General features: G+C 44.9%; 2 protein-coding genes across 2 annotated transcripts; both read left to right on the forward strand.

The window, feature by feature from the left end:
• Positions 1-674: 674 nt before the first annotated feature.
• On the forward strand, positions 675-6,145 carry rad23aa (RAD23 homolog A, nucleotide excision repair protein a). Its single transcript, XM_057015820.1, has 9 exons — positions 675-944; positions 1,721-1,882; positions 1,982-2,205; positions 2,582-2,625; positions 4,032-4,159; positions 4,373-4,463; positions 4,860-4,990; positions 5,119-5,262; positions 5,357-6,145. Exons 1-9 carry the CDS (start codon positions 879-881, stop codon positions 5,468-5,470), a joined length of 1,104 nt encoding a protein of 367 aa, XP_056871800.1. The 5' UTR covers positions 675-878; the 3' UTR covers positions 5,471-6,145.
• Positions 6,146-9,803: 3,658 nt separating this feature from the next.
• LOC130515512 (homeodomain-interacting protein kinase 4-like) lies at positions 9,804-10,963 on the forward strand. Its single transcript, XM_057015833.1, has 5 exons — positions 9,804-9,978; positions 10,066-10,247; positions 10,329-10,452; positions 10,564-10,682; positions 10,797-10,963. The coding sequence occupies exons 1-4, from the start codon at positions 9,919-9,921 to the stop codon at positions 10,609-10,611; spliced, it is 414 nt and encodes a 137-aa protein (XP_056871813.1). The 5' UTR covers positions 9,804-9,918; the 3' UTR covers positions 10,612-10,682; positions 10,797-10,963.
• The last annotated feature ends 236 nt before the right edge of the window (positions 10,964-11,199 follow it).

The following is an 11,199-nucleotide window of genomic DNA, read 5'->3' on the forward strand; positions in this document are numbered from 1 at the left end:
TTTCTGTGGTTGTGTCCTCCCTGTTTTTGTCCCATTCTCTAGTGTCTATTGTCCCCACCTGTGTCTGGTGTCTCTCTCCTGCTTGTCCTGACTCCCCCCACCTGTTTACCCTCACCTGTCCTCTCCTACCTGCCCTTTCTCACCTGTCCCTTCGCATTCCTGCCAGATCTTTCTGACTGCTCTGATGTTCTTTGCTGTCCATCATACGTCTCCATCTTTTTTACCCAGTCCCAGTATAATTGGCGTTTCTGTCCATCCCGCTCCTGTATTTCGTGCCTCTTGTGTATATTTTCTCGCGTTTCTGATTCAGATCCTTCTGCTTGAATGTTTGAGTTGCCCAACCTTTAGTTCTGTAAAAAGCTCTTCAAATTAATAAACACATTAATAAAGCAGCCCCCTGTCCTGATCTTTAGACACCATCTACTGTCTGAGAAATTAAGTCCCTTCATAATAAAGTCGAACAACTTCAACTTTATTTGTACGGCATCTGTTGACTTTCATTATTGACTCTAGAACAGACAAAATCCTGGATCCTGGTCGCCAAACAAGCCACCTTGAGCTGGAGCACCATGGGTTGCAGCTCACTGCACGTTTGGAAATCATGAGATCTATTCCCAGAATGATTAAATCGAAGATATCAGTGCGAGACTTGCGAAGTCTCGCGTGGCGCAGCGAGATCTCCGTCGCTCCAGCCGAGGTTCTCGTTGCACCAGCAGCTTGTCACCAAAGATGGCGATTTGCTGAGTGCTCATGGATACACACATTTCTCGGCTAGTTATCTTTCCAGAACGGGCAACTTCCTAAACAAACTAACTGCATTCGTCAGCAACCGTTTCTTAGTTCGAAGCACATCCGACGCGACCTGAGACGCCGGCGCCATGCAGATCACACTTAAAACGCTGCAGCAGCAGACTATTCAGATTGAGATAGATCCAGAACAAACGGTGAGTTGATATTAGCGCGCATGCTAAGGTTAGCAAACGCTAGCAGGAGCGGGACATATGTTAAAAATTTGCAAGTGCACGTAGAATTTATAGCTGGGATTTGTAATGTGGGAACAAGCTTGTTGGTTTTACAAAAGTCTACCTGTCCCTATTTTGCCTTGTCAGTGTTAACATCTAGACAACGAATGCTGAGCAACGCTAAAGCTAACATTTAACTAGCATGGTAACAGCGCGACGTGACTACAAAATTAGTTTCTATGATGTTGTAATTCATCTTTGGCGGTTTAACTTTACTGTCTGTACATTTAAATCAAAGCTGGCGTGATATTTTATCTAATAATGCTAACTTCGGAAATTAAGACAAGTTGGCTATTGTGGTGTGATTGCTAAGCTTCCATGACACTGCTAGTTACGATTAGCCTTGTCAATAGCCTACTGAGAAACTGGCTAAGTTTGTTAGCATGTTCATATTTCCAGACATGCGCCTCGAACTGACCCTCGGCGGAATTGGCTGCTACTCTTTGTGATATGCTTCACTCGGGATGGAAGAAATTCAAATAACTTAACTTTTATGGTCTCGTAAGCACTTTCATGCTTCGAGATTGGCAACTTTGTGCACAGTTAAGGACATCCGGTGGATTTTAGCCTTCAAAATTAAACAGTTTGTTATGTACTCGGTGATATTGGATTAGATGTTTTATTCCCGTCTACGGCCTTGACTTTAGTATCTCAAACTTTTGAGATTGTAACAAACCATTGTTTCATTGTATAATCAGGTGAAGGCCTTGAAAGAGAAGATTGAAGCAGAAAGAGGAAAAGACAACTTTCCTGTATCCTGTCAGAAGTTGATATATGCTGGGAAAATCCTCCAAGATGACACACCAATTAAAGAGTACAAAATCGATGAGAAGAATTTTGTCGTCGTGATGGTGTCTAAGGTGAGAGCTGTCAGGACATGAAACACATCCAGCCCGCATTTGACACCCCTGCGGGTTTTCGGAGTCTTAACAATTAACGGCGATTTATTCTTTTGAAAGGCCAAACCCTCAACTGCTGCCACGCCGCCAGCCTCGGAACCCCCCAAGCCCCCTTTACAGGATTCCGGTTCGACATCAACAGCTGCTCCAGCTGCCACAGTCCCCGCCACAGCCTCAACCCCATCCTCGGCCCCCACCGCGACCCCGGCAGCCGCCCCCGTTCCTTCTGAGGAGGCCAAAGAGGAGCCAAGTGCTGCCATCACCGAACCACAACAGCCGGCCAGGTAGAGCACGACCGGGGTTGATAGATATAGGTTATATATTAGCCCTGTAAAGCCCGACTTGCATTGTAGAGCGAGGATTTTAGTGGCCTGTTGCACCTAAAAGGCTGATGCCCCTTTTTCTGGGTCTCATTTGGCCACTAAACTAGAATGTGTAGCATTTCACAGCAGCGTCAGATGTTAACGTAAAGTCTCTGATTAGTTCCAACTGTACATGAAGGGACCGTCAGGAGCTCTCTGAATCATGACCAAGTGGTTTGAAAGATGAGCTGCGTATTATTAGATTCCAGCCAGCGTCACATCTGCTTCTCTTCCTCAGCGACTGAGGTCGCAGGAACGTCAGGAACTGTCTGATTTTCTCCTCTGTCACATTTTGCAGCTCCAGCGATGGAAGTCAGGGGCTGGACGCTTCTTCCGCGCTCGGTAGGTAACAACTGCCAAGCTTAGTGTCGCACCTCGGAGGAGGACAAACTGGTATTTGTGACTGATGTCACTGGGATCATCCCACAGGCTCCTGTTGTTTCGAACAGAGGGCGTCCATCCCGTTATAGTCAGAAATGCGAGTCAGCTGGGGTTTCTCTGGTTGGAAAGCTCAGCTTCCTCTAAAATATTCCCCAAAAAATGGTCACACGTGTGCTGTTTTAATATTTAATTGAATACAAATGCAACAGAACACATTCATGAAGATGAGTTCCTTCAGAATCGGCTGCGTATCGCTCGATTAACGCTCCCGTGGTGTCGGTGCGTTTGCCCGTAGAATCCCAGCAACTGTTTACTTCATGGATGCATGGAACAGGTTTAAACTTCAGTCATTGGATAAATGCCACAGCCTAGTCCCACCCCCCGACGCCCAGTGTCTCTGGGGGGGGGTTGCAGTAGCGGGACGGCGTGGGCTGATGCTTGAAGGATCATTCGACGGCCTGAAACCTACAGAAGAGGAGGGAAAAGCATGACGGGTTTCTTTTCCCTGAACCTGCCGACTAGGAAGCTGCGATGCTCACTTCAGTGGAGTGTTTTTGGCACAGTCTCTTTAAAAGTCCTAAAAAAGAAAGAATTTCTTTGTTACTAAAGCTGAGGCTGAGGCACAGACTCACCTGCGGTGCTTTGTGTAGCGCCGTCACGTGTGGCGGCAGTTATTTTATAATCTTTTTGGCATTATTTTATCCTTGTTTCCTCGTGGGTGGAATTAACACTCTTCCATTGAATGACAGTGATTTTGAACCCCACACAGATGCAGGTTTATTCCCTTTGGATCTTGTAAGACAAACTGCAGCTTATTGTTTTGTATTTGCGTGGTGATTTAGGCCGTTTCCGTTATAATACATGGTAAAGGAAGCCAATCATTAACCCTTAAACCCTTAAATCACCTTAAACACTGTTGAATATAGTTGAGAGTATTTGTTGAGCCCTCTTTGAGAAACACCAGCAGCCGCCACTGTGGACTGTACAATAATCCTATATTTAGGTGGTGACAAAGTAAGCTGTCTCTGACTTTTGGTGTTCAGACTGTTGCGAGGAGGGGGGGGGCAGTTTGTATAGTCATGGAATTACAGCTGCCTCTAAAGCCTCATTATTTAGCAGCAGCTGCGTCTCAGTTTTATTGTTAACTCGGAGGAGCAGACATCTTCAGCCAGCAGATATCCGTGAGACCCGTCCAGAGCGTTTTAGCTATTGTGGGGCTGACCTCAGCGCCGTGCTACGACAAGACTCTGAGGATGACGGCGTAAAAATAGAGAGAGAGAGAAAGCAAAGGAGCCCCAGTTGCTCCCTGCCCAGCCGCTGACACCCAATCCCCGGGTGGGTTCACGCCGCCTCTGGTTTGTTTTCAGTGACAGGAGCCGAGTACGAGGCCATGCTGACGGAGATCATCTCCATGGGCTACGAGCGAGAGAGAGTGGTGGCCGCGCTACGGGCCAGTTTCAACAACCCCCACAGAGCCGTGGAGTACCTGCTCACCGTGAGTCACGTCCCATTACTGTTGCTCTCCCTCCCACTTCCTGCTGCCAGCATAAAAAGCCATCGCGCTTAATAGAAATATAACCGACCCGCTCGTTTCCTGCTATCGCTAACATTTAGTAGCTGTTAGCAGATGGTACTTGATTGATAATGTCAATAGGGTCTAAACCAGGCGGGCAATGATGCGATCACTGGTCACGGTTGTGTTTTCCAGGGTATTCCCAGCAGTCCAGTTCAGGAGAGTAATCCCCCTGTGCAGGCCCCAGCACCTCTACCCACAGAATCTCCAGCATCTCCACCAGAAGGTCAGGAGAGAAGAGAAATGTGCCTCCGTCTTTGCATACAGAGAGAAAATAATGTGGGAAGGTTAAATCGAAAGTATCGTAATGTATCAAATACTCAGCATGGAAACAGAAGGGACGTGGTTCACAAATGACGCTTATTGGGAGGTTCTACATTACATTATTATATATATATATAATAATGTAATGATGTAATATATATATATATATATATATATATATATATATACTCACTGAAAACCCTTACAGCTGTTCCTGCCAGCTCAGGTTAGCTGAGCTAACGGTCCCGCTCAAGGTTTCTTCCTGTTAAAAGGGAGTTTTTATCAGCTTGTTGTGGGGGGACACAGTAGAAATGAATCTCCCGCTTCCTCATCTATAATGAGACATTTGTGTGTCCAGGAGAGAACCCCCTCGCATTCCTGAGGAATCAGCCCCAGTTTCTCCACATGAGGCAGGCCATCCAGCAGAACCCCAACCTGCTGTCAGCTCTGCTGCAGCAGCTGGGCCAGGAGAACCCACAGCTCCTGCAGGTACCGCGGGGATGGGGGGGGGTTTGGCTCAAGATGCTGCCGATGATTTCAATCCACGGAACTGGTGGTTTTTCTGTGGGGTTGGTTGGAAAGGCTGGTATCACAGAGCCGTTGTGTTTCTCCCTCAGCAAATCAATCAGCATCAGGAGCGGTTCATCCAGATGTTGAACGAGCCCGTCGGAGAGGGCGGCGAGATGGGGGCAGCCGGCGACGAGGGCTCGTCTGTCAACTACATCCAGGTTACACCTCAGGAGAAGGAAGCCATCGAAAGGGTGTGTGAGGAGTGTGCAGTGAATCACGCCGGTGCTGTCGGACTCCGGAAGACCCCTCCCCCCCTCCTGACACCTTTTCTTCTCTGTCTGACAGTTAAAAGCTTTAGGTTTCCCCGAGGCGCTGGTGATCCAGGCCTACTTCGCCTGCGAGAAGAACGAGAACCTGGCGGCCAACTTCCTCCTCAATCAGGGGCTCGAAGACGACTGAAGAGCGGCGAGCGCTGCCCTCCTCTTCCTCCTCCTCCCCCCGTTTCTCCGCACCTCCCCTCCTCTTCAGCTCGGCATAAAGACTGCACCTACCCCCCCTCCCCTCCCTTTCCCCTCAAATTTACTGTACAGCCACCATCCCAGGCTCCAGTCAACGGGAGGGGGAGGAGAGCGGAGGGCCCGTGGGGGGGGGGGGGGGGGGGGGGGGGGGGGGGTTACACAAAGCGGAGGGTGTGTGCGAGAAATCAGAGGCGGCGTGTGGAGGGATGCTAAAATTGACGTTGGTTCTGGCGGAGTGATTGGGAGGGAGCGGTTTTTAGTGGGGCTTTGTGAACTTTAAATGGGGGGTGGGGGTGGGTGGGGGGGACTGGCAAATGAGAGCGAGTGCTTGTGCGTGTGTCAGTGTGCCTGTGCAGATTGGATGCACAGCAGATAATAGCAGAGAACATAATCAATTTGCATTCTCTTTGAGTTTGAGAGCTGTAGCGGGATCATATGGAAGCACATCCTCCTCACTGCACTTCAACATTATCAGTGTGTGTTAACTGCTTGTATGTACCTCTTTAAGCTTCATGTACGTACATCCCAGAATGAAACGCAACAGACTGGAACCGGCTGCCCTGTTGTCTGTGTATGGAGGAAAACAAAGAGAACTAAAGTGAAATGAATTATCTGATTAGTCTGCTTTCTTTCATGACTGTTTACACCACCCATCATCCGTACCAGGCCTCACACTCAAATCATGAATGCACGTTTGTCCTCCTACTTTGACCTTTAGGCTTTTTATTTTTATTTTTTTTTAAATCTGTCTGCTGAAGTGCCACCTAGCTTCCTTAGAAACCGAGCAGAGGGCTGGAAGTGGCGGCTCTCGGCATCGTGAGAAATAAATTTGTTTCTGACCTTGCTACAAGTCTTCCCTCATTAAAGGTCTGCTGTCATGTCGGAACTTTAGCCGGAATCAGGGTTCGTCTCATTTCGCCAGAGGCCACAATCACAAACCCCGATCAGACACAAGGCGATTGGTGGTGTCATGGTCGCGTCGTTTCACCGTGATGGTGTAGCTTAACTACGACACAAAATCATACCCAAGGGGGCAAAAAAAAAACAAGATTTAGAAGAGCAAAAAGGCCAACAGCCAACGTGCAGAGTGAAGTCTGAACTGACTTGTTTCACCACCCAATCACGGAACGTTTTTTAAAGGTTCTTGTGCAGGTTGCCATCAGGCCCAGTTGCACGGTGAGTACCGTACCTCAGGTATACAGTCACCCAGTTTCAATTGCTTAGTTCAGGGGTTGATTACCGGCTTCAGAGAAGCAAATCAGTTTGTAGCTGCTTTCGAGCTGCTTATTTTTAAACATAATGAAATGTTTTGTAAGTGTAACCAGTGAAATCAATGAGTCACAAATACTGATTAAATTAACTACATTTTTGGACACTTCTCAATAAACCTTTATTTATATAGCATCTGTTACAATCAAAATTGTTTCTAGGCGCTTTACAGAATCCCAGGGCCAAACCCCAAACAAGCAACAGTGGCAAGAAAAAAAAACCCTTTAACAGGAAGAACCCTTGAGCAGGACCAGGCTCATGTAGGGGGACCCTCCTTCTGATGGCCGGCTGGGTAGAGAGAGAGGAGAAGGGGGAGGACGGCTAGAGGAGAGAATAGGTAGGAGATGAGAGGAGAGAATAGGCAGAGATCAAGGAAACACATTAATTGTACAAGCTGCTGGTATAAGAGTAGAGTGGGTCAGCAGGGTCAGAGGTCGGCAGGCCAGCGTACAGCTATAATGGCGGTTAGACCTTTTGATGAATACAGGGGGGGTGGGGGGCAAAGAGACTACACGAAACAAAATCATCGATGATCTACTCAGAGAGGAGAGGAAGCCATGACCCAGTGGGGTGACAGAGGCCTGTCAGATGATCATGTTTCTGGACCCCGGCAGCCTCGGCCTATAGCAGCATAACTAAGATGGTAACCTAATAATTTGACGACCCTCTAAGTATGATAATTATTTCTAGGATAATAACTGGAACTACAAAATTACGGACAATAAGCTTTTTCAAAGAGGAAGGTTTTAAGTCTAATCGTAAAAGTAGAGATGGAGTCAGCCTCCCGTACCTGGACAGGGAGCTGGCTCCCCAGCAGGTCCCTGAGGTCCAGCAGAACCAGCATAGAAACCAGTCCATGATCTGAAGCTATCAGAAGATCATTGGTCACTTTAATAAGTGCTGCTTCTGTGCTGTGATGAGCTCTAAGGGTGTGTTGGAATGGGATCTGAAAATATATATAATAAATAATAAAATATGTTATTATTGGTGGATGGAAAATATGGAAACAGCAGAGAGGTGTGTAAGGCTACAACTCTGCATCCTGGTCTGGACCCTGGTTTGTCAGGTCCCTTTGGGTCTAATATAATTGACCAAGTTACTAGAAATGAGAGAGGCACTATCCCGGGAGGGATGGACACCATCTCTCCTAATTAGACCAGGTTTTCCCCAAAAACTGTTCCAATTGTTTACAAAGGACACCTCGTTTTCTGGACACCACCGTGACAGCCAGCGACGAAGCAACGACATGCGACTAAACATTTCATCGCTGGCCAGACTGGGGAGGGGACCAGAGAATGCTACGGAGTCCGACATTGTTTTTGCGTAATCACAATCCAGCGAAGGGCCTGTGTTCCTCTCTTCTCCACTTAACAATGTTGCTGCTTTCTCTCTCCTGCCACTGAGCGGCTGACGTTAATGTAACACCTTGATGTACGGTCCTTTAAACATTACATTTAACCCATATTTACCCTTAAGTTTTGCCCATAAAACCTTTAAAACAAAAACTAACCAATAAATTAAAATAAGCGCAGTTATTTACAATACAGCCTCGGTTTAAGATGAGTGGGCTTTGAGATTTGGCTTTTCCCTCCATTTTGTCATTTTCCATTGAAGTCTATGGGGGAGAGGAGAGTCTACTATCACACAAACTACAGTTTTCGATTGTTAAACTTACCAGTACTTTAGAAAATGACAAAGGGTGATAGAGGGGCTGTGGGTAAAGGGATATCATGTCTTTGATCTTTGAACATGATAGACAAATATATTTAAAAAGGAAAAACCACTTCATATACTTTGAGCTTTGGTATTAAAGGATAGAGTCTAACATAGGTCATTTTTATGCAGTATTTTTGAGGACTGGGGTAGTAGCGAAACCGGTCTACAATTTGACATTACGTTTGTAAGGAGGTTTTAAGATAGGAATAACTTTGGCTGTTTCATTCTGCTTGGAAATATTCTCGTTTGTAGAGTCATAACAAACACTACTCAGCACTACACAAAAGATGGCACACTGGTAAGTTTTGATTGATTCAATTATTTGGCAAGGAAATTTACATTAGCTAAAAATAAAATCTCTGGCCTTGTAGAGATTGCAGGTTTTTGACAAAATGGTGGACCTGATTGACTTCCTCTGGAATGATTTTTTAGAGTCTGAGCATTGGACAAGTTATGTTTTTATTATATACCCTTACCCGTGCACAAAAAAAAATGAACATGAAATAATTTTCTTTTGAGAATAGGGTGACAGCAGATATAGGTAGACAAAATTGGCAGACAAGATGTACAAAAATGAAATCGTAACCCATGTCCCCAAATCAACCAGAAGTCCTGTATATCCATTTTATTATTGTTCTACTGCAGCTTTATGAGTGAGGCGGCTCATAAAGTTTCTGCAACATAACGAGAAATGATGGGTTATTTTAATGGTGTAAGGAGAGAAATACCAGGCATTGTATATCTTTGGATACAGTTGTGAGGGTGGCTTAGTCCTTTGGTAAGTGGGGCACTGTGTAGTGAGGGGAAGCTTAAGGTGATCAATGATACTGAAGACGACCTTAATAAATTGCTTGATAATTAATAATGGCTCCAACTTGTCATGAGATCAGTGTTTCCCTAGAGTTTCTGTACTCCATTTTGATTTAAAGGAGACTTCTCTTAATCTTTTTTCTTCTCTCTTCTAACATATCAGCTACCAACATTGGTGTCCATATCCATCCGCATACGAGCACAACATAGTGGAAATTGGAAGCATACTCTTTTCCAGACAAACCAATTATCTGGTGCTGTCCATTCTGGGAGAGGGTACATTTGGCAAAGTAGTCAAATGTGTAAGACTCAAAGACAACAAGACTGTGGCAGTCAAAGTCATAAAGAAAGAAGAAGATTACTATGATTGTGTAGAGGATGAAGTAAGTAATAATAACTTTTGTTCCTATTTGCACTTGTATATGGTTTAATTAAGGTGAACCTTGATATTTGTCTCTTTAGATACAAGCCCTGCTAAAGCTTAAAAATCTGGATCCAGAAATATGCAACGTTGTCCAGATTCACGCAGCCTTTTTTGACAGAGGATATTTCTGCTTCGTCTTTGAGTACCTGGACAAAAGTCTCTTTGACTACATGGTGGAGAACGATTTCCGTCCTCTGCCTCTAGAGGGAATCCGATTAATTGTTCAACAGGTATGTCTCGCTGCACTTCCTTTTTCATGAATAGCCCCTTGGTCTAATGTTGAAAAAGTATTGTGAAAGTGTTTTATTCGCTTTAAGCTTGCAGTTGCACTTCAATCTCTGAGGAGTGTGGGACTAACACACTGTGATATAAAGCTGGACAATATTATGCTAGTGGACCATGAAAAGCAACCCTTCAGAATCAAACTTATCGACTTTGGTCTTGCAGACGTTGCATCCAGTATACCACAGGGCTCAGTTATACAGGCCCTCTCTTACAGGTAACTATTTTTGCAAATGTTTAAAATCATGGAAATCTATAAATAACCAAGTGTAAAAAGCAAAGTAACACCCTTTTATAGGTCTCCAGAGGTCCTTTTGGGTCTTCCGTTGACAGAGGCTGTCGACATGTGGTCTCTGGGCTGTGTGGTTGGAGAGTTACACCTTGGGGATCGGCTCTTTGATGGGAACAATGAGTATGACATGGTAAGTATATTTGTAGTATTTGTAGTTTACTTCATTCTTTTCTTTGAACTTTTCTGTAACGTAAACTTTTTTTTGGTGAATATTGTGACGTGGTGTTTTCTTTTCCCACAGATGAGGAGCATTGTGGAACTATTAGGTCAACCTCCGAATCAATGCTAGATGCAGGCATAAAAACGAATCAATACTTTAAGAAAAGCTTGTGCCCATGGAATCGATCATGGAAACTAAAGGTATGTGTGGTAGTTTGTCCAAGATATTTCGTACGGCCTCTCATTTTTTCCCCAAATGAATAGGTAGGAATGTTTATTTTGTTATCCTTAACTCATTTTCTGTTATCTGTTTAGACACAACTCAGAACAGCAGGTCATAAGCTTCTGGATTCTCTGGATGACATTTTAAGCGTAAGTTTTTCCAGTTTTAATTTGTTATTCACATCAATGTAACAACGCTTTCTGTATAGCGTAAAGAATATATTTACAGGGTAATTAGCTACTTTAAATCACTTTTTATTGTTCCAGGCCTTCCGCACAAAAGGCTGCGAAAATCCAGACCTTAGTCTGTTAGTTGACCTGTTAAAGAAAATGCTTGACCTTGATCCTGCTACGCGCATTACCCCAGCTCAACTGTTGCACAACATGGTTTTCTGACAAACACTGAGTAAGTCTACACAAAGATCATTCGTTTCAGTCCTAAAACCCTTGACTTATCCATTTGAAAAAATTGCAGGATCTCAGATATTTTTTTAAG

This window comes from Takifugu flavidus, chromosome 18 (assembly GCF_003711565.1).
Source record: "Takifugu flavidus isolate HTHZ2018 chromosome 18, ASM371156v2, whole genome shotgun sequence".
In the NCBI taxonomy this organism is placed as follows: domain Eukaryota; kingdom Metazoa; phylum Chordata; class Actinopteri; order Tetraodontiformes; family Tetraodontidae; genus Takifugu; species Takifugu flavidus.

Coding starts and splice junctions, on each gene's coding strand:
- rad23aa (XM_057015820.1), top strand. CDS start 879: ATGCAGATCACACTTAAAACGCTGCAGCAGCAGACTATTCAGATTGAG. Junction 2,626..4,031: donor GGACGCTTCTTCCGCGCTCG/GTAGGTAACAAC, acceptor GTTTGTTTTCAG/TGACAGGAGCCGAGTACGAG. Junction 4,464..4,859: donor TCCAGCATCTCCACCAGAAG/GTCAGGAGAGAA, acceptor TTGTGTGTCCAG/GAGAGAACCCCCTCGCATTC.
- LOC130515512 (XM_057015833.1), top strand. CDS start 9,919: ATGGTGGAGAACGATTTCCGTCCTCTGCCTCTAGAGGGAATCCGATTA. Junction 9,979..10,065: donor TCCGATTAATTGTTCAACAG/GTATGTCTCGCT, acceptor ATTCGCTTTAAG/CTTGCAGTTGCACTTCAATC. Junction 10,248..10,328: donor ATACAGGCCCTCTCTTACAG/GTAACTATTTTT, acceptor ACCCTTTTATAG/GTCTCCAGAGGTCCTTTTGG.